We start from the raw sequence: 22,980 nt of genomic DNA on the forward strand, positions 1-22,980 counted from the left end.
CACCAGGGGCTTTGCCATGCCTCCAGCAGCCCTCATTAACCCCTGGAGAAGCCCGCACCACCCTTTTCCACTTCTTATTTGATTTTGGGCGGCAGGTGGCCTGCTGGCCTTTTGACTGGGGGGGGGGGCAGCCCAGGAGAGCCCCAGGTGGCGAGGCCTGCTTGGGTTGGCTGGATCTCTAGCCAGCCCAAGCAGGCCTTTCTCACCCAGGGCTCTCCTTCCTTGCATTGAGTTGCTTTTGGCTGGGGGGCAATATGCTGAGTTATGCTAATGAGGTCCGCCACCTATTTCTTTACAAAACGACCCCTGGGTTTATAACATACAGTAGCCGCTAACATTGTATTGTTAAGCCTTGAAGGGTTTTTGTTACATTCGGTGGTGTCTTCCTAAAGATTGGATAATGTTAACTCAAAGAAATATACGAAGGAAGTTTTAAAGAAAACTCCAGTGGTTAATTGTAGTTGCATTAGTGCTAACATTTAAGCCATTTCCCACACAGTGGGTTCTGAGTATGATTAGCCTTTACACCATGTTTCCCATTTGTTATCTTTGGATTCTCCGTCCAGCACGGGTGGCCAAACTTGCTTAACGTAAGAGTCACATAGAATAAACACCAGATGTGTGAGAGCCACAAGACATGAATGGCAGATGTTTGAGAGCCACAAGAAGGATGGAAGGAAGGAAGGAATAGATGGGGAGAGAGAGGTAAAAAGTAAGCAATTTTAAATGCATTCTCCAAGCCACCAATAGATGCCTTCTCCAAGCTGTCCAACATGGGGGCTTTGAGAGCCATACAATATGTGTGGAAGAGCTACATGTGGTTCCCGAGCCACAGTTTGGTCACCCCTGGTCCAGCAGATGCCCAGTTTCCACACATATCAACCTCTACTGTAAATCTGACCCCTGTCCATTCATTCCATCTCAGTGTTCTGGGTTGATCTAGGAAAATAGTCATCTCGCCACTGCTTCCCAATGTTGTTCCCAATGTTGATATGGCCTAGGACCTGCCTACCTGAGGGACCGTCTCTCCCCACATGTTCCCCAGAGAGTACTGAGATCGGGAACTCAAAATCTGCTCGTTGTCCCCGGGCCAAAGGAAGTCCGCCTGAAATCTACCAGGGAAAGGGCTTTCTCTGTAACGGCCCCTTTCTGGTGTAACCTGCTGCCGGAAGAGGTGAGGGCCCTGCGGGACCTTGCCCAGTTCCACAGGGCCTGTAAGACAGCCCTCTTTCGGCTGGCTTAGAACTAACCGGCACTGGAAACTGAGTGTAGTTTAAATAGACTGCTGTTATGTTTTTTAATGTTTTAACTGTGTAAAATGTTTAAATTTAATATTTTTATGTTAGTTTTATATGCTGTGAGCTGCCCTGAGCCACTTCGGTGGGAAGGGCAGGATATAAATAGAAAATAAATAAATAAGCAAATAAAACTCCTGAATCATGGAGAGCTGTACAGAGGGCAATCTATGCACACTTCAGCATTATACCCTTGACCAGTGTTCCCTCTAAGCCGAGTTAGTGTGAGCTTGCTCACAGGTTTTTAGCCTCCGGCTCACACATTTTTGTCTTAGCGCAGGAAAAATGGCCCCCCAGAGCAACCTAATTTATGCAGTAAAAAGGTAAAGGTAGTCCCCTGTGCAAGCGCCAGTCGTTTCCGACTCAGGGGTGACGTCGCATCATGACGTTTTCATGGCAGACTTTTTTTAACAGGGTGGTTTGCCCTTGCCTTCCCCAGTCATCTACACTCCCCCCCACACACAGCAAGCTGGGTCCTCATTTGACCGACCTCGGAAGGATGGAAGGCTGAGTCAACCTTGAGCCAGCTGAGTCAACCCAGTACCTCACAACAATAATGCCAGTAGCTCACAAAGTAGAATTTCTGCACAAAAGACTCCACAGTTTAGAGGGAGTATTGCCTTTGACACAATCTCTATACTGCACTCCTTCACCCCATCGTATGTTTGCTCCTCAATGCAAACTCAAGTGCTATTCTAAATTCTTTCGGATAAAATTTATTTGTTCAAAATCACATGCTGTCCTTTTGGGGGGGTAGTTTACAATGCAAATGCCATAAAAAGGCAATATAATAATTTTAAAAAGAGCATAAAACAATCTAAGAAATAAGAACAGCAGCCTTAAACTGCAGCAATTAGAAGAACTTCCTCAGCTTTTAGAAACAGCCAGTATAGAGCCGGGGAGGAGGGCAGAATGGAAGCAAAAGAAATCAAAACCAAAGAGATTTAATTGTAGGACTGACTTTTGGTCCCGAGATTCAGGTTTCACTTTTAGGGCCATCAACCCCTCCAAACCGTCAAGAGACTTAAAAAAAAATTCTCTGCAGACCACAAGCAGCATACGCGTGGTCTGTATTCTACAAAGAATGGCTTTTTCTGATACACAAGAATGAGTCATAAGAACATAAGAGAAGCCATGTTGGATCAGGCCATTGGCCCTCCAGTCCAACACTCTGAGTCACATAAGAACATAGGAGAAGCCATGTTGGATCAGGCCAATGGCCCATCCGGTCCAACACTCTGAGTCACCTAAGAACATAAGAGAAGCCATGTTGGATCAGGCCATTGGCCCTCCAGTCCAACACTCTGAGTCACATAAGAACATAGGAGAAGCCATGTTGGATCAGGCCATTGGCCCTCCAGTCCAACACTCTGAGTCACATAAGAACATAAGAGAAGCCATGTTGGATCAGGCCATTGGCCCTCCAGTCCAACACTCTGAGTCACATAAGAACATAGGAGAAGCCATGTTGGATCAGGCCAATGGCCCATCCGGTCCAACACTCTGAGTCACCTAAGAACATAAGAGAAGCCATGTTGGATCAGGCCATTGGCCCTCCAGTCCAGCACTCTGAGTCACATAAGAACATAAGAGAAGCCATGTTGGATCAGGCCATTGGCCCTCCAGTCCAGCACTCTGAGTCACATAAGCGAAGCCATGTTGGATCAGGCCAATGGCCCATCCGGTCCAACACTCTGTGTCACATAAGAACATAAGAGAAGCCATGTTGGATCAGGCCATTGGCCCTCCAGTCCAGCACTCTGTGTCACATAAGAACATAAGAGAAGCCATGTTGGATCAGGCCATTGGCCCTCCAGTCCAGCACTCTGAGTCACATAAGCGAAGCCATGTTGGATCAGGCTAATGGCCCATCCAGTCCAACACTCTGAGTCACATAAGAACATAAGAGAAGCCATGTTGGATCAGGCCAATGGCCCATCCGGTCCAACACTCTGAGTCACCTAAGAACATAAGAGAAGCCATGTTGGATCAGGCCATTGGCCCTCCAGTCCAGCACTCTGTGTCACATAAGAACATAAGAGAAGCCATGTTGGATCAGGCCATTGGCCTTCCAGTCCAACACTCTGTGTCACACAGTGGCCAAAAAAACCCAGGTGCCATCAGGAGGTCCATCAGTGGGACCAGGACACTAGAAGCCCTCCTAACCCGCCCCCCAGGACCCAGAATACAGAGCATCACTGCCCCAGGCAGAGAGTTCCATCTGTACCTTGTGGCTAATAGCCACTCATGGACCTCTGCTCTACAGAAGAACATAAGAGAAGCCATGTTGGATCAGGCCAATGGCCCATAGAGTCCAACACTCTGTGTCACACAGAGGCCCAAAAAAACAGGCACCATCAGGAGGTCCATCAGTGGGGCCAGGACACTAGAAGCCCTCCCACTGTGGCCCCCCAAGCACCAAGAATACAGAGCATTACTGTCCCAGACAGAGTTCCATCTATACATTGTGGCTAATAGCCACTGATGGACCTCTGCTCCATGTGTTTATCCAACCCCCTCTTCCAGCCATCTAGGCTTGTAGCTGCCACCACCTCCTGTGGCACCGAATTCCATGTGTCAATCACCACTTTGGGTGAAGAAGTACTTCATGAGTCATTCAGAAAATGGTCCTTTACTTAAGTGAAGGTGTGGTTCGGAAGAAGGGAAGGGAGAAGAGACCATTTCAATGCCAAGTCACCTGCCAAAAAAGGTTTTCGGTGAAAGGTTGTGATGTTGTCAAAGCTACAGATGCTTTTATTTTACTGTGACTCAGGAGTAGAACACACCTGATTCACCACAGGTAAGGGATATTTACTTATTCAAGCATTTATACCCCGATTTCTCCAACAATTGAGGCTCAAAGCTACATACGAACTGTGTAACTGTGTGAAATTGTCAATGTTTGTACACATTTCAAAACGATGTTAAAAATAACCCTGAGGGGAAATGATCTCTGTAGTTGGGAGATCCACTGTGATTCATTTCCAAGAGATCCTCAGCTTAGCCTCAGAAGGCGAGAAGGAAGCTAGACAGGGGAGAGGCTATGGACGCTTTCGAGAAAGGGAAAGGAAAGGGGGGGGGGAGAGAAAATGAGACGCTTCCCCCAAGTGCTTGCAGGTTCCCACTTGTTGTGAGATAATTCTTTGAGGGAAAAAGTTATTACAACGATGAGCCAGTGTAACGAGGGAGTCTTTTAAAACAGACAAATCAACCCACGACTGCTTTTTTAGCCCTTGATAATCCCAGAGGTTTGGCAATGCAGGTCCTATTTATATATCACAGTGAATGGGGGTACGTCCTAATTTTATGTGAGTTAGGGTTGCCAGGTCCAATTCAAGAAATATCTGGGGACTTTGGGGGTGGAGCCAGGAGCAAGGGTGTGACAAGCATAATTGAACTCCAAAGGGAGTGCTGGTCATCACATTTAAAGGGACTGCATGCCTTTTAAATGGCTTCCCTCCATTGGAAATAATGAAGGATAGGGGCACCTTCTTTGGGAGCTCACAGAATTGGACCCCCCGGTCCCATCTTTTTGAAACCTGGAGAGTGTTTTGAGGAGAGGCACCGAATGCTATACTACAAATTTGGTGCCTCTTCCTCAAAAAACAGCGACCCCCCCAGATCCCCACTGATCAATTTTCCATTATCCCCTATGGCGATCGGTCTCCATAGGGAACAATGGAGTGCCCAGCAGACATTTTCTCCCCCTCCCCACTTTCTGATGACCCTGAAGTGGGGGGAGGGCCTTCAAACCAGGGGACCCCCTGCACCCACCTGGGAATTCCAACAACCTAAACCCAAAGGTGACTGTGAGCAAAGTTACTAAAAATCATACACTATTTATTACAATCAGGACAAGCAAACTATAAACACGCCCAGTGCTAGGGGTTCTGGCGCCCCAGGCTGAACCATTCAGGTTATACCATTCAGCTGGCTCACTGTGTTGGTCTGGAGCATACAGCAGCTTAATTCTGGTGTGTGCACACTTGTATCTAAAGAAGTGGGCGTGCACTCAGAAGCTGATACCCAGAAGTAAACTTTGTTGGTCTTAAAGGTACCACTGGACTCAGACTTTGTTCTTCGGGTTCTATCATGCCACCTTCCCTCTTTAAGCACATCCATGTACTATACTGACTTTATACCAATTGTGATGGCTGCCCCCTTCTAAGAATCCTGGGAGTCGTAGTTTGGTAAACTGGTGCCTGTTTGATAGAGACTTATCACCCCTCCCAACAGAACTATATTTCCCAGGGTTCCCTGAGAATGGTGGTTAAACCTACTCTGTGAATGGTGGTTAAACCCACAGGATTCTTTCATTCCCTCCTCCCCATGAAAATAGCAACAGAATCTTGCAGGGAGTATCCGGTTATTGTGCATTTCTGCCCAAACGCAAGCCAATGGGGAATGCTGTCCAAAGGTGACTAAAAGGAAGAGAGCTCTTGATTACCAGTTCATGCTGGGAAGGAGAGAGTTAAAGAGCCCTTTGCCCTGCTTCATGTTTACCCACCAGATGATGAGCTCATCCCAGACGCACACAACACAGCTGCATGTCCTCAGCATACTTCTAGAGACAGACTCCAACTTGGCAACTTCTCCTTGCGGCCTCGTGTTGACCAAACCTTCCCCTTTCTTTGCCAACCAATCTCTTCCTCAAAGCAAAGAGACTACCCTATCTCTCCCACCCTCCCCAGCAGTCAGGCACTGTTGGGGATTTCTGGTCTATACAAACCACTGCTGCAGCTGGGTCTAGTCTAGAAGATGGCGTTTATTTGGGTCAAACCCCTCCCCCAACACACCAGGTTCATATTAACCCAGGAGGAGGAGTAGAAGAAGAAGAAGAAGAAAGATGATACTGGATTTTCACCCTGCCCTTCACTCTGAATCTCAGAGTGGCTTGCAATCTTATTTATCTTCTTCCCCACAACAGACACCCTGTGCGGTGGGTGGGGCTGAGAGAGCTCTCCCAGAAGCTGCCCTTTCAAGGACAACCTCTGCCAGAGCTATGGCTGACCCAAGGCCATTCCAGCAGCTGCAAGTGGAGGGGTGGGGAATCAAACCCGGTTCTCCCAGATAAGAGTCTGCACATTTAACCACTACACCAAACTGGCTCTCACAGCAGCTGTCCTTTCAAGGACAACTTCTACAAGAGCTATGGCTGACCCAAGGCCATTCCAGCAGCTGCAAGTGGAGAAGTGGGGAATCAAACCCGGTTCTCCCAGATAAGAGTCTACACATTTAACCACTACACGAACTTGGGAGGACAGGTTCAGAATGAAGGGCAGGGTATAAATCAATATCATCATCATCATTTTTGCATTTTGATTGTAGGGGAGGAGTGTCTAAAAGAAAATCTTTCCATTCCAGATTTTACACCAACAGAATTTATTACGTTGAAGCATACTTTCTCATCTGGGGAAGAAAAAAAAATACCCCAAAATAGCCTCATGTTATCATCTCCAGGTGAATAAATTCATGGGGGTGGAGTCTGGGGAGGGCCCTCAGCAGGGTATGATGCCATAGAGTCCACCTTCCATAGCCACTGTTTCCTCCAGGAGAAGTGATCTTTGTCATTTGGAGAGCCGTTGTCATGCTGGGAGATCTCCAGGCCAAACCTGGAGGTTGGCAGCCATATAACAGCCATGGTTTATACACATATACTGGATGCCATTTCAAACTGCGCCAGGCCAGCCCTTTTAAAGCAGAAGGCATTGAACGGAGAAGCATCCAGTTGGGCTATTGCAGGGCGGGGAAAGCGGCCGCCTCTTGCCCCTGTACGGCTCAGAGGAAGTCACCTGCAAAAGAGTTATTTTATTTTATTACGCTGAGCAGCTTACATCGTTCTCCTCTACTCTGTTTTATCCTCATAACCAGGCCTCATTTTGGGCAGGAGCTCACAGGAGCGGAGCTCTGGAACCTCTAAATTTCATTGTGCTCTTTCTTTCTCCCCCCACCCCCCCTACTTGGTTCTGGGCTCCATTGCTCAAACCCCCAGTGAGAATTTTGCTTTAAGATTTGACAAACTTCCTAATATTTTCCCCCACAAAAAATGGGAAAATAGCCTAAATATATCAAGCAGACAAAGGGACATCTTCGTCGTGCCACTGGGGCCACATAGGAGAAAGTCATTTTAAAAGCATGATGGGAGTGAGGTTTTATGATGACAATTCTAATTCCAGAAGCTTTGTAAGGTAGATGCTGAGCTGATATAATTTAGTACCCCTTCTGGTGATGTCAGGGGTGTGTGGCAGGTGCAAATGAGTTCTGCTAATGAGCTTCAACACCTCTTTTTCTACAAAATGACCCCTGCACTACACCATTCTCACTTTGTCAATTACCTAAAGATCCTGTCAATTACCCAAAGGGATGCCATGTGAAGATGAGGGGGGGCATATTTTCAGTGGGACTGGGTGACAGGACTCAGACTAATGGATAGAGACTACAGCGAAGGAGGTCTCATTTAAATTTGAGGAAGAACTTCCTGATGGTGAGATTCAATGCCGGAACAGCCTTCCTTGTGAGGTGGTGGATTCTTTGTAAGTGGAGGTTTTAAAGTCTCAATTGGGATATAAAAGTTCTCAGGGGTATTATAATTATAGTTCCTTCAGTGGCTGAGGGTTGGACTAGATGACCCTGAGGGGTCCCTCACAACTTTGAGATGAAATAAATAAATAAATCTGAGGAGTGGGAGAGGCGGTGCTGGGAATCAGGACTTGACCTGCATTAGAGTCAGGCCAAGAACAGACAGACATAACCTTTATTGGCATAACAGAAAAGAAATATAAGGTCCAAAGGAACTTCAAAATGGGACATACAAACCACAGTAATTTGCAAGCCCAACCAACATGGGAATTCAAGGTTATAAGCGAAACTTAACTAAGAAAAGTGGAGCGAGGTATTCCTCCATTTTCAATTTCTCATTCACTGCTAGGGCCAGAAAATCTGCAACCTGCTCAGTAATTGGGGGACACTTGTCAGCCAACAAAAACTCTACCCTTTTGCTTGTCACCAAGTTGGGGGTTAAGAGGAGAGGTTTGATTAGACGGCATTGGGTGATGGATGGGTAAGTAACGGGAAGTCTAATAGAATGTGCTTCTGCTGGGGATCAAACTCAGGTCATGAGCAGAGCTTAGGACTGCAGAACTGCAGCTTTAACACTCTGCACCACAGGGCTATTCTGGTATCAAGAGGTGTGGCCTAATATGCAAGCAAGCTTCTGCTGGGGTTTTTCTACAAAAATGCCCTATGCAAAACAATGGTGATGTCAGGGGGTATGGCCTAATATGAAAATGAGTTCCTGCTGGCCTTTTTCTACAAAAAAGGCCCTGCCCTTATATCTACCAGAGACCATGGATGATGGAAATATGTCGAGTCTGGCCAACATAAAAGCTCGCGGTGCCAGAATGTATTTTTAGCACCTCTGTGGAAACGGAGGGCTCCTCTGAGCATGCACAGAGTGCCTGCTCCCTCTGGGTAACAGAAACGACCTCCCCTCTATCTGGGACTGAAGGGCAGGATGTTTGGGGCAGCAGGGACACCTTTAAGACATGGGCAAGATCCAACACCTCTCTTGTCCAGAAATTAGATCTGGAGAAGGGGAGGAGGCAGTGATTGGCTTCATTTACCTTTCCAGCTCTTGGTATAAAGCCTCATCTCCACACTGGAGTTCCTGAGGAGAAAATGAAAGACAATTCAGCTTGGAATCTGGAATCCATTGGAACCCCTTTTTAGAGCCTGGCTGTTGAAAATCATGCTGAAATTGTGCAGTAATTGAGGCAGGTCTTGACACGTGAGCCGGCCATTTTTTTGGATACTTTTCCTGTCAGAATTTGGTCATCCTGAGAGACACTGGTGCTCTGCTGGGTTGGTCAGGCTGACAGCTAGTGTTGTTGGAGGGCTATTCTAAGGAGGGGGTGGGAATTGGTGGAGCATGACCTCCCAAGCCCTCTTCCCCACCCTAATACCCACCTTCTCCTCCGTAGCCTTCACTTCACATAGGCCCTAGAAATCAGGAGGCCTCCTGGGTGACATAAATTTGGTCTGCTTGCTGATCCCTGTCACATTTTGACCAAGGTTTAAAACCTCAAAATCTGAAGAGTTCCATCTTTTAGCTCCCAAATTCCATATCTAACCTCAGGTAAATTCTGAAATTTCTGAATGGTAGAAGACAGGAGGGCCTGGCGTGACTTGGTCCATGGTGTCGCAAAGAGTTGGACTTGACTGTGAGACTGAACAACAACAACAAATTCTGAAAAGGGGAAATAATCACCCTCCAGTCTGCCTGGCTCACGCTTTCCTGCCCTTCATGACGTCCAGGCTCTGCCACTGAGCCCATATCCTGTCACTTGACAGAATTTACACCACACTTTCTCTATTCCTGAGGGTAATGAGCCATCAAATCCTGAGTAAAAGTCACTCATCAGATCTGAGTCATCTGCCCTCACTGCACTAATCCTGTATCACACAACACTAGGAGAAAACATGGCCTTACACAACGGCTGTGAGAAACTTCACCACCGCAACCCCTCTAGCCTCAGAAATCTTTCCATGCCTGGAGATCCTCTAAGCCAGAGTCCCCAAAGTGGCACTTGTGAGCACCATGGTATCCACTGATACCTTTCCCGGAGCTTGTCAAGTATTTTTTTAAGGTGGGCATGGCCAGGTGGGGCTTTTCTCCATCAAGGCCTCTGATTGGTTGTACAGTTTTTTTTTTTTTAAATGTTGCTTTGGCAGCAGCTGCCGCCATAGCACAAGGGTCTTCATGGGGTGACTGAAGGTAAGCTGTGACAGCCATTTTGTGGCTGGCTTGGCCTGCTGTGGCAGCCATTTTGTGGCTGGCTCTGCCTGCTGTGATGGCCATTTTGTGGCTGCACCCACCACACTGTGTCTGAGTTCCAAAGATGCCCGCAGGCTTTAAAAAGGTTGATGACCCCTGCTGTAAGCTTACCAGTCTCTGTTATGGCATAAAGGGGAAACCACATCCCAAGTCCAGCTAAATAATTCAGAATAATTTCTTGCATGGTACGGGCTCAGCCGCAAATGACCAAGTTGCTCCTGCCCTTTGTGTCCTAAATTAGGAGCTTCATAAGAGAAACATTTGGTTGCCTGCCTTGGGAAACAAGAGGCTACAGCTTACAAAGAGGGCAAATGGCTGTAGAGATACTTTAGCAATGGAAAGAGCTGCCAACTCACAAGTAACTTATGGTGACGTCTTAGGGCATGGTCAAACTCATTTGGTATAAGGGCCAGATCTGATATAAATGAATTCTAGTTGGGCCGGGCCATGTCATGTTGGGCCGTGTCATGTTGGGCCAGGCAATGTGTATACTATTTAAAATTAGGTAGCAGAGATATAAACTTTATAAAGGACACAGACAAACACAGTTAATTTTTTTTTAAAAAAACAAAACCTTAAAACATGCTTAAAACGTTAGCAGTTGTTGGTATCAAAGGTGCTTTCTTTGTATCTCTCCCATGGGATCCAGGGAACTGGGCAAAGGAAGCTCTGGCTCTTTCCTTCCTTCCTTCCTTCCCTCCCCAGGGAACCAGGAGGGGAAAAGAGGAGAGGCTAGGCTCAGTAGCTCTGTTGTGTGACTGAGAGAGACTGGAAAAACAAGCTCCGCAGTCCCCTCTTCCTCTCCAAGGGAGGAGCCTCAGCCAATGGAGAAAACAGAGGTTTTGCTCTGTAGCTCCTATGTGATTGAGCAAACCTTGCAAAGCCAGCTGTTATGCAGAAGGAAGCAAGAGAGAGGGAGAGAAGGAAGCAGGTAACAGCCAGTTGCTCGAGGGCCTGCTAGGAGCCCTCTGGGGACCTGATTCAGCCCCCGGGCCACATGTTTGAAACCCCTGTCTTAGGGTTTTCAAGGCAAGAGAGGAACGCAGGTGATTTGCCGTTACCTGTTTCTGCGTGGTGACCCTGGACTTCCTTGGTGGTCTCCCATCCAAACACTCACCAGGGCTGACCTAGCTTAGCTTCCGAGATCTACCAAGACTGGGCTAGCTTGGGCCATCCAGATGAAGCACAATTCAACATTCTGGCCAAAACCAAAGCAGGACTGTGTTTTTTCCCACCTTTGGCTTGGCCTTTCCCTCCCTTGCCATGCCCAGTTCGCTGGTGGGGAGGGAGAATAGGTATTTACCTGATACATGGAGTTTGGATCAGGGGAGTTTTCCAGCTTTGGCTGGAGACAAAGAGAAAAAGAAATGTTAATTGCTCAGTGGGTCTCTTGCACAATTAGAGACACCCCCACTGTGAATTGCACTCAGAAAAAAAAAAACCAGTCTGTGATCTGTATACATTAGATTCTCTCCTACAGAACTGTCTCACAGACATTATGTAATTCTAGGAGCTCTCCAGGGTACTGAATAGCTACCCACTGAACACTGGGAGTCTACCAGGCCTTGTTTTGGGCAGGAGGAGTGGAGTTCCGGACCCTCTAAAACTTTATTGTGCTCTTTCTTTCTTAACCCGCCTCCCCCACCCAAAAACCCCCCAAACCCTTGCTTCAGGGCTCCATTGTTGAAACCCCCTGGGAGAATTTTGCTGAACTCTTAAGATTTGACAAACTTTCTAATATTTCCTCCCACAAAAAAGGGAAGATAACTAAAACATACAAAGCAGAGAAATGGAAATCTTCCTCATGCCACTGTGGCCACATAGGAGAAAGTCATTTAAAAAGTATGATGAGAGTAAGGTTTCACTATGACCATTATAATTCAAGAAGCATTTAAGGTAGATGCTGAGCTGATACAATTTAGTTCACCTTCCGGTGATGTCAAGGGTGTGTGGCATACGCAAATGAGTTGTGCTAATGAGCTCTGGCATATCTTTTTCTACGAAATGGCTCCTGTAGTCTCTTAACATTTAAGGGCCAATCTACTCCCCACCCCACTGCCCTGCTGTGGGTTTTTTGACCCTAAGAAGGATGGGGGTGGATTTGAGATTTAACTCTTTTCCTGAACACTCTGTGTGAATTCATACTGGGGGAAATAGTATACGTAACCACATGTAATGCAATGAAAATGTGTGTGTGTGTGTATATATATATATATATATATATATATATATATATATATATATATATATATATATATATATATATCCCCACATAACACTGCACCCCAGCTCAACAAAAGAAAAAAAATGCTGTTTGCTACCTTCATGCTTGAGAGGAGACTAATGGAGCATCTCAGTTAACTTCCAACAATTAGAAAGGATTCTCTTATGCATTTACCTCCTATTTTGACATATTTATTACTTCACTGTTGCTCCCCTTAATTAAACCCAAACAACTGTTGACCCCAAATACCTGTTATTCCTGTTTTGCCTTGGCGTATCTTAAAATATCTTCAGCATGTTACATGCTAATTTGCTCTTCAGCCTCTGTCTACAAGTCTGAAAAGTTATCTTCCATTTCTATGTATCTGAGGAAGTGTGCATGCACACGAAAGCTCATACCTTGAATAAAACTTTGTTGATCTTAAAGGTGCCACTGAACTCTAACTCTGTTCTCTAAAAATAATGTAACACCTTATATCAGGACAGAGAAAAAACTTCTGACATCTGCAGAATGCTGCATCAAGCCGGATGTTCAGTGCCGCCCTGAGCCATTCGTGGGAAGGGCGGGATATAAATTCTAAATAAATAAATAAAACCAAACACAGAAAAGCAGGTGGGGAGCTGGAGACGGAGAGGCTAAAGGTTGCTAACAATTTCCTGCCATAGGCCAAATTCAAATTTGGGACTGCCTTGTCTCTGTCTCTTGGCCACTGTTATTTCCCTAGATAAAAGTGGAATCGTAGAATAAGAAGAAGAAGTAGAAGAAGAAGAAGAAGAAACCGTAGATTTATACTCCACCCTTCTCTCTGAATCTGAGTCTCAGAGTGGCTTATAATTTCCTTTATCTTCTTCACCCACAACAGACACCCTGTGAGGTGGGTGGGACTGAGAGAGCTCTGACAGAAGCTGCCCTTTCAAGGCTAACCCAAGGCCATTCTGGCAGCTGCAAGTGGAGGAGTGGGGAATCAAACCAGTTCTCCCAGATAAGAGTCCACACACTTAACCACTACACCAAACTAGAAGCAGCAGCCGTCTCTCTAATACTCACCCCATGCTTTGCTGGTATGTCAGGGGGCTTCTTGTCACACTGGGACACAATTGGCGGGACCTGTGGAGGCTTCTGACTCTGAACACGGACACCTGGGGAAAAGGGAACCATGCTTAAAATGAGGCCAGCCGACCTGCTGTTGGGTTCAGTTTCAAAGTGTAGATTTAACAAACACAGAGAGAGATAAACTGAGCACATCTCTCCAGTCACAAGGTGTCCCTGAAGAACCTGGTGGTTGATAGGTCCAAGAGGAGATAGAATATGAGGCTCTAACTTGGTGCCTGGGCACCAGCCGATACCTTTCCTAGTGCCCACCAAATGTTTTTAGAAAGTGGGTGAAGTTGGGTGGGACTTCTGCCCAGCTAGGCCTCTGATTGACCACTGGAGATTTGATTGGCTGGGCAGTCATTTTAAAACAATTCCTCTGGCAGCAACTGCTTCCGCAATATCTTCACTGTGACTGAAGTAAGCTGTGGCAACCATTTTGTGGTTGGCCTCACCTCCTCTGGCAGCTCTTTTGTGGCAGCCATTTTGTGGCTGGCTTGGCCTCCTGCGATAGCCCATTTTGTGGCAGCCATTTTGCGGCTGTGCCCCCCACCATACCATGTCAGAATTCCAGAGGTGTCAGCTGGCCCAAAAAGGTTGGCGAACCTCTAGCTTAGAGGTTTTCTGTACTGTACCTCTAGTTTAGAGGTTTTCTGTACTGTTGTTTCACTGGCTTAGGACCTGCGGCCTTGCAGTAACAACAGGATTATGAATGAGCAGCCTAGCTTGAAGGAAAGCTGCAAATTATCCATTGAAAGCAGAAGATCAAGTCTTCCCTGTTCTGAGTTATTGCTTCTGATTCTGAGAGAATCAGAACCCAGGAGCCTGGATTGTTCCCATTCTGGGATGTTACTCACAGAAACAGTACACGGGGATCACGATTAAAACCACTCCCGCCAGTATTCCAATAACGGTGCCTGAAATGATTCTTGGAATTAATGTCGGCTGAACAGAAGGGGATTCTGGGAAAGAAACACAGAGAAATTCAGCAATGATGAATGACAACCATTTATTGACCTCCCCCCAGCTCTATCCAGTCCTGTCTCTCAAGAGATGAAGGTGATATCCAAAGACAGCATCATTTTTCACCTCCATAACACCCTTACAAGGTAGACTGAATGGACAGAGATTGATTGGATCTCTCAAAGGTCTTAGAGAAGATTCCTCCATCCCCTTTATTTCTGGACCAGAAAGAGTAGACGCTCTAGAAATTCACCTTGGCTTGCTACAATCACCACTGATACCGTAACCAAGGCCCGGCCTGTGAGGTTGGTTAGAGCGTTGTACGCCCAACATTCGTAAATCCCCTCATGTGTCCAGGCTGTGGAATTAATGGTCATGACTCTCCCAAGACCCACAAGGGTGTTATTGAAAAACCAGCTGTATTCGGCAGCAGGGACAGAATCGGCACTGCAAGTTAGATTCAAAGGGGAACCGAAGAGCTGGGTTATGTTTCCAGAGGGGCTTATTTCAACGGCGTCCGGTCCATCTGCAAAGAACAAAAACAGAACAGGAAGATCAATCGTAAAGGAGCCACCCTAAGACTCGGTTCTGGGCTGAATAATCTCTCTGGATGGCCACTAGTTATAAGGTTGCCAACCTCCAGGTGGGGCCTGGAGATCTCCCACTATTACACCTGATCTCCAGGAGACAGAAATCATTTCCCCTGGAGAGAAATGGCTGCATTGGAAGGTGGGCTCTATGACAGTATACCTCATTGAAGTCCCTCCCCTCCTTCCCCAAACCCTTCCCTCCTCAAGCTCCACCCTCAAAATCTCCTGGAGCTGGCAATCCTAGTTCTTAATATTTTATTGCATGCTGGGATCTTTCACCAGCAAGAGAAAGGTTGGGTAGTAATGGTTTGATAACCAGTCAAGGAATTACATAACAACTGTGTTCTTAGGTGGCTGAGTTGTTTGTGCAGCACAGGGGTGGGGAACCTTTTTTCTGCCAAGGGCCATTTGGATATTTATAACATCATTCGCGGGCCATACAAAATTATCAGATTAAAAAACAGTGCTCTGCCACGGGAGAATGATTCAGGCCGGCAAAATGAATGCAAATAGTCTGTATTTGAAGTCATGTGGGGAGAGCCTAATTTGGCACACACACACACACGACCCACTGCCCTAGGCAAATGCTAAGGTCCAGGGCTTTTTTTGGTAGAAAAAGCCCAGAAGGAACTCATTAGCATATTAGACCACATCCCCTAATATTAGCATATTAGGTCATTCACTCATTAGCATATTAGGCCACACCATCTGGGATAATCAAGCACAAACTGAACTGGTGGTAGCTGGGTAATAAAGGAAAATAAAGAAAGGGGGGAGGGAGAAGAATTGTAAGGGAGAAGAACAAGAAGAAGAATTGCAGATTTATACCCTACCCTTCTCTCTGAATCAGAGACTCAGAGTGGCTTACAATCTCCTTTATCTTCTCCCCCCACAACAGACATCCTGTGAGGTGGGTGGGGCTGAGAGGGCTCTCACAGCAGCTGCCCTTTCAAGGACAACCTCTGCCAGAACTATGGCTAACCCAAGGCCATTCCAGCAGGCGCAAGTGGAGGAGTGGGAAAGAAAGTAGAATAAAGGGAAATAAAGAAGTGTAGGGAAGAAAGGGAAATAAAGGAATCCCTGCCAGCCAGTCAGCCCCTGGAGAGACCACTGCACAGTGTGTCTGTGCCTCACGATTCTTACTGGCCAGCTGGGGCCCAAGGAGGCTGTCATGTGGCTCGGCTCAGTCCAGCAATCCCCGAGGACCAGACCAAGTGGTCTCGAGGGCCGTAACCGGCCCTTGGGACAGACGTTCCCCACCCCTGGTGTAGCAGAAGACCTTGGTTGTGGCAAGTGATATGGGATGAGCACTGGTTCAGAGCTAGCCAGCAGCAAGGAAAACGAAGGCCATATGCCAATTTGAGTTGGCATGCTTTCACCTTGCCCTGCTCTGGCTGTGTGACTTTCTTGGCTAGCCCCTGGGGAGTTTAACAGCCCAGTCCCCCTGTGATCGATCAGTTCCCTCCTTGAATACTCCCCATTCCTTTTTGTTTGTTGTGAAACATAGGTGTGGTTTTGGGAGGGCTTTCTTTTGTAGCAGTAACTCCTTTGCATATTAGGCCACGCATCCCTGATGCAGCCAATCCTCCTGGAGCTTCCAGTAGGCCCTGAAAGAAGAGCCCTGTAAATGCTTGGAGGATTGGCTACATCAGGGGTGTGCGGCCTAATATGCAAAGGACTTCCTGCTACCCAAACCTCCCGGGCCTGGACATCTTTAACGGGAGATGTCGGAGATTGAATCTGTCACTGAGCCATGGCCCTTTCCTTACAAACAGACCCAGGATGTTGCCTGAATCAGACCCTCAGTCCGCCCGGGTCAGTATTGTCTACTCAGACTGCAGGCAGAGGTCTTTCAACATCGTCTACAACCTGGCCCTTTTAAATCAGGACAGACTCTGGCAAGTAGTTGGAGGGGAGACCTCTTTGGAATACCAGCAGTCGAGAGGGCAGGGGCAGGCTATATTCAGCCACTTCCCTGAATATCTTTCAGGCTCCCAGTAGGGGTCAATCCCAGAGGGCACCATGACTTCCAGGTGCAGACACACACCCAAGCAAATGTTTAAGGTTGAGGAGTCTGGGGAACCTTTGGCTTCATGGGTCAGAGTTACTCAGAGGTTATTTTGTAGACAAACAGGTGGCGGAGCTCATTAGCATAACTCATTCGCATATGCCACCCCTGCCAAAAGCAACCCAATGCAAGAAAGGAGAGCCCCAGGTGAGCCCCAGAGATCCAGCCAGCCCAAGCAGGCCTCACTCTCCTGAGGCTCTCCTAGGTCACCACCCCCCAGTCAAAAGGCCAGCAAGCCACCCGCTGCCCAAAATCACATAAGTAGAGAAAGGGTGGTGTGGGCTTCTCCAGGGGTTAACGAGGGCTGCTGGGGGCGTGGCAAAGCCCCTGGTGGCTGTCTGTCTGCCCGCTCTCCTAATCCAGGGATTGTTATGCAGCTGCACCTGCTATTCTATGGACAAGGTAGGTAGGCGGGGAGGAAGAGAGGGAACCCTCAGAAAAGTTCAGGAGCTGTGCTCCTGTGAGCTCCTGCTGAATCTGGGGCCTACAGTTACTTACAGGCTACAGAGATGACCACAGGGTCGCTGCTGCTGCAGTTGGCCAGGTTTCTGACTTCACACTGGTAGGCCCCTGAATCGGCTAAGGTGACCCCTGTACGAACAAGAGTCTGGTTGCCATCAGACGAATGCAGTTGATGGTTGTGCTGAAGATACTGGTTCTCCTTCAGCCACTGGATGCTGGTGAAATCACCCTGGGGCAGGCAGGTGAGATTCAGAGGCTTGTTCGGAAGTACAAGAGTATGCGAGGCCATTACTCTTGGTTTTGGCAGATTTTCTGTGGGTCAAGAAAAAAAAATCACTTGCCAAGCCAAAAGAATTCAGACCTAATCAACAAACAAACAATGGACAATAGGGGTCTCTAACGCGGTGTTTGTGGGCACTGGGACACACGCGGATACCTTCTCTGGGTTTTCAGAAAGTGGGTGGGGCTTCTGCCGAGCAAGACTTCTGACTGGCCACTGGAGATTTGATTGGCTGTTAAAAGGACCAGGCAGGAGGTGATGGGAAAGACCTCCACCTGAGACCCTGGAGAACCATGAAGTGGGGCTGTAGCTCAGTGGTAAAGCCTCTTCTTGGCAGGCAGAAGGTCCCAGGTTCAATCCCTGGCATCTCCAGTTAAAAGGACCAGGCAGGAGGTGATATGAAAGACCTCTACCTGAGACCCTGGAGAGCCATGAAGCGGGGCTGTAGCTCAGTGGTAAAGCCTCTTCTTGGCAGGCAGAAGGTCCCAGGTTCAATCCCTGGCATCTCCAGTTAAAAGGACCAGGCAGGAGGTGATATGAAAGACCTCTACCTGAGACCCTGGAGAGCCATGAAGCGGGGCTGTGGTTCAGTGGAAGAGCCTCTGCTTGGCAGGCAGAAGGTCCCAGGTTCAATCCCTGGCATTTCCAGTTAAAAGGACCAGGCAGGAGGTGATATGAAAGACCTCTACCTGAGACCCTGGAGAGCCATGAAGCGGGGCTGTGGTTCAGTGGAAGAGCCTCTGCTTGGCAGGCAGAAGGTCCCAGGTTCAATCCCTGGCATTTCCAGTTAAAAGGACCAGGCAGGAGGTGATATGAAAGACCTCTGCCTGAGACCCTGGAGAGCCATGAAGTGGGGCTGTGGTTCAGTGGTAGAGCCTCTGCTTGGCATGCAGAAGGTCCCAGGTTCAATCCCTGGCATCTCCAGTTAAAAGGACCAGACAGGAGGTGATATGAAAGACTCTACCTGAGATCCTTGAGAGCCATGAAGTTGGGGCTGTGGTTCAGTGGAAGAGCCTCTGCTTGGCAGGCAGAAGGTCCCAGGTTCAATCCCCGCCATCTCCAGTTCAAAAGCCCAGGCAGGAGGTGACGGGAAAGACCTCAGTCTGAGATCTTAGAGAGATGCTGCATAGACAAGACTGATCTTGATGGACTGAGGGTCTGATTTAGAGCTGGGTGATAGAAGAGAGAGGGCATGTCTTCTCCTACAATTCCTCACCGGATGGGCTTCAGGGAGAGTGTGCTGTTCCCCCTGAGTCACTCCCGGTCTGGACTGCATACAGAGAATCTGCAGGCTGCTTTGAACCCAGCCCAGGTGGTGAAGACAAGCAAAAGGCGTGTTCAAATGCCATGCCCCTTTGCCAGTTTGGTACCTCAAGGAACCTCTGGGGTCACTTGGAGTGTGAACCGGCCCCTGCAGATTTGGCCTGCAAAGACTCAGGCTCAAATCCCCACTACTGGGTGGTTTTTCGCAATCTCACCTAGCCTACTTTGCAAGGTTGTTGTTGGGGAGAAAAGGGAGAAGGGGACCAACTTTTACCACCCTGAGCTCAATGAAGGAAGGGCAGGGTGGAAATATGATTCAGGGGCACTGAGTAGGAAATGATTCAGCCCTGTATTCCTTCACCCTGAGAGATCTGACCTCATCTAGCTAGAAATCCCCATGCAATGAACTCGGAGGCACTCAGTCCTTCTGCAATTTTGTCTCTGTAAGTGGGATGCAAGCAGTGTTCCCTCTGAGCTGAGTGAGTGTGAGTTAGCTCATGGTGGGGGGGGGGGTTAGCCTCTGGCTCGCACATTTTTGTCTTAACTCAGGAAGGATGGCCCCAGAGCAAGCTAATTTCTGCATTAGCTCACCACTTTAATGCCAGTCACTCAAAAAGCAGAATTTTTGCTCACAAGACCCCACAGCTTAGAGGGAACGTTGGATGCAAGCCAAAACAGTTCTACTCAAATGCAAGCCTCATGTTATTCAGTGGGGCTTCTTCCCAAGATAATGGCCCGAGGATCTGCGGCCACTGTGGCCTATAGATAAGGTTGCCAACCACCAGGCGGTGGCTGGAGATCTCCTGAGATTACAACTCCAGGTGACAAAGATCAGTTCACCTGGAGAAAATGGCTGCTTTGGAAGGTGGAGTCTATGACATAATCCAATGAGGTTGCTCCCCCCCAAACCTTGCTCTCTTCTGGCTCCACTCCCAGACTTTCCAGGTATTTCCCAAACCAGACCTGGCACCTCTACCTATCAATCAGTCCCCTCCCCCACCCACCCCATCTGAATTCTAGCAAGGAGGAAACTTTACAGCAGGGCTTTTTTTGAAGCAGGAACTCCTTTGCATATTAGGCCACACCCTCTGATGTAGCCAATCCTCCAAGAGCTTACAGGGCTCTTCTTACAGGGCCTACTGTAAGATGAATTTTTAATATCACACTGAATGGTATACTCTTAATGTGGAAGAATTTTGGATGGTTTACATTCTCCATTATAGCCTATGAGATTCATTAGAGTGAATGGGCCCATAGGGTAAGGGTTAGGGTTAGGGTTCAGGACACACTTATGTTCCATTTAACATTGGGGTCTAGTTTAGGGTTGGGAAAGATGAATTTTTAATATCACACTGAATGGTATACTCTTGAAGTGGAAAAAATTTGGATGTTTTTCCAATCTCCATTATAGCCTATGAGATTCCTTAGAGTGAATGGGCCCATAGGGTAAGGGTTAGGGTTAGGGTTAGAGTTCAGGACACAATTATGTTCCATTTAAAATTGGGGTCTGGTTTACGGTTGGGTAAGATGAATTTTTAATATCACAGTGAATGGTATACCCTTGATGGGGAAAAATTTTGGATGTTTTTCCATTCTCCATTATAGCCTATGAGATTCATTAGAGTGAAAGGGCCCATAGGGTAAGGGTTAGGGTTAGGGTTAGAGTTCAGGACACAATTATGTTCCATTTAAAATTGGGGTCTTGTTTAGGGTTGTGTAAGATGAATTTTTAATATCACAGTGAATGGCATACCCTTGATGGGGAAAATTTTTGGATGTTTTTCCATTCTCCATTATAGCCTATGAGATTCATTAGAGTGAATGGGCCCATAGGGTAAGGGTTAGGGTTAGGGTTAGAGTTCAGGACACAATTATGTTCCATTTAAAATTGGGGTCTGGTTTAGGGTTGGGTAAGATGAGTTTTTAATATCACACTGAATGGTATACCTTTGATGGGGCAAAATTTTGTATGTTTTTCCATTCTCCATTATAGCCTATGAGATTCATTAGAGTGAATTGGCCCATAGGGTAAGAGTTAGGGTTAGGGTTAGAGTTCAGGACACAATTATGTTCCATTTAAAATTGGGGTCTGGTTTACGGTTGGGTAAGATGAATTTTTAATATCACAGTGAATGGTATACCCTTGATGGGGAAAAATTTTGGATGTTTTTCCATTCTCCATTATAGCCTATGAGATTCATTAGAGTGAATGGGCCCATAGGGTAAGGGTTAGGGTTAGAGTTCAGGACACACTTATGTTCCATTTAACATTGGGGTCTCGTTTAGGGTTGGGTAAGATGAATTTTTAATATCACACTGAATGGTATACCTTTGATGGGGAAAACATTTGGATGTTTTTCCATTCTCCATTATAGCCTATGAGATTCATTAGAGTGAATGGGCCCATAGGGTAAGGGTTAGGGTTAGAGTTCAGGACACACTTATGTTCCATTTAACATTCGGGTATCGTTTAGGGTTGGGAAAGATGAATCTTTAATATCACACTGAATGGTATACTCTTGATGTGGAAAAAAATTGGATGTTTTTCCATTCTCCATTATAGCCTATGAGATTCATTAGAGTGAATGGGCCCATAGGGTAAGGATTAGGGTTAGGGTTAGAGTTCAGGACACACTTATGTTCCATTTAACATTGGGGTCTCGTTTAGGGTTGGGAAAGATATATTTTTAATATCATACTGAATGGTATACTCTTGATGTGGAAAATTTTTGGATGTTTTTCCATTCTCCACTATAGCCTATGAGATTCATTAGAGTGAATTGGCCCATTGGGTAAGGGTTAGGGTTAGGGTTAGAGTTCAGGACACAATTATGTTCCTTTTAAAATTGGGGTCTGGTTTAGGGTTGGGTAAGATGAATTTTTAATATCACACTGAATGGTATACTCTTGATGGGGAAAAATTTTGGATGTTTTTCCATTCTCCATTATAGACTATGAGTTTCATTAGAGTGAATGGGGCCATAGGGTAAGGGTTAGGGTTAGGGTTAGAGTTCAGGACACACTTATGTTCCATTTAACATTGGGGTCTCGTTTAGAGTTGGGAAAGATGAATTTTTAATATCACACTGAATGGTATACTCTTGATGTGGAAAAATTTTGGATGTTTTTCCATTCTCCATTATAGCCTATGAGATTCATTAGAGTGAATGGGCCCATAGGGTAAGGGTTAGGGTTAGAGTTCAGGACACAATTATGTTCCATTTAAAATTGGGGTCTGGTTTAGGGTTGGGTAAGATGAATTTTTAATATCACACTGAATGGTATACCTTTGATGCGGAAAAATTATGGATGTTTTTCCATTCTCCGTTATAGCCTATGAGATTCATTAGAGTGAATGGGCCCATAGGATAAGGGTTAGGGTTAGGGTTAGAGTTCAGGACACAATTATGTTCCATTTAAAATTGGGGTCTGGTTTAGGGTTGGGTAAGATGAATTTTTAATATCACACTGAATGGTATACCTTTGATGGGGAAAAAATTTGGATGTTTTTCCATTCTCCATTATAGCCTATGAGATTCATTAGAGTGAATGGGCCCATAGGGAAGGGTTAGGGTTAGAGTTCAGGACACACTTATGTTCCATTTAAAATTGGGGTCTGTTTTAGGGTTGGGTAAGATGAATTTTTAATATCACACTGAATGGTATACTCTTGATGTGGAAAAATTTTGGATGTTTTTCCATTCTCCATTATAGCCTATGAGATTCATTAGAGTGAATGGGCCCATCGGGTAAGGGTTAGGGTTAGAGTTCAGGACACACTTATGTTCCATTTAACATTGGGGTCTGGTTTAGGGTTGGGTAAGATGAATTTTTAATATCACAGTGAATGGTATACCCTTGATGGGGAAAAATTTTGGATGTTTTTCCAATCTCCATTATAGCCTATGAG

The 22,980-nt window shown here is 46.6% G+C and overlaps 1 protein-coding gene across 1 annotated transcript in view; it reads right to left on the reverse strand.

Moving 5' to 3' along the window:
• Positions 1 to 6,660: 6,660 nt before the first annotated feature.
• Positions 6,661 to 22,980, reverse strand: part of LOC132586416 (carcinoembryonic antigen-related cell adhesion molecule 8-like) — a 256,268-nt gene continuing 239,948 nt past the window's right edge. The window contains exons 3-9 of the mRNA XM_060258496.1: positions 17,564 to 17,839; positions 14,661 to 14,933; positions 14,302 to 14,406; positions 13,400 to 13,491; positions 11,432 to 11,473; positions 8,918 to 8,961; positions 6,661 to 7,087 (exon numbers count right to left, since the gene is read on the reverse strand). Of these exons, the coding sequence (XP_060114479.1) occupies positions 7,084 to 7,087; positions 8,918 to 8,961; positions 11,432 to 11,473; positions 13,400 to 13,491; positions 14,302 to 14,406; positions 14,661 to 14,933; positions 17,564 to 17,816 (813 nt within the window). The 5' untranslated portion in view covers positions 17,817 to 17,839 and the 3' untranslated portion in view covers positions 6,661 to 7,083. The remainder of the gene's footprint in view (positions 7,088 to 8,917; positions 8,962 to 11,431; positions 11,474 to 13,399; positions 13,492 to 14,301; positions 14,407 to 14,660; positions 14,934 to 17,563; positions 17,840 to 22,980) is intronic.

Source organism: Heteronotia binoei, chromosome 17, assembly GCF_032191835.1.
Source record: "Heteronotia binoei isolate CCM8104 ecotype False Entrance Well chromosome 17, APGP_CSIRO_Hbin_v1, whole genome shotgun sequence".
Classification (NCBI taxonomy): Eukaryota; Metazoa; Chordata; class Lepidosauria; order Squamata; family Gekkonidae; genus Heteronotia; species Heteronotia binoei.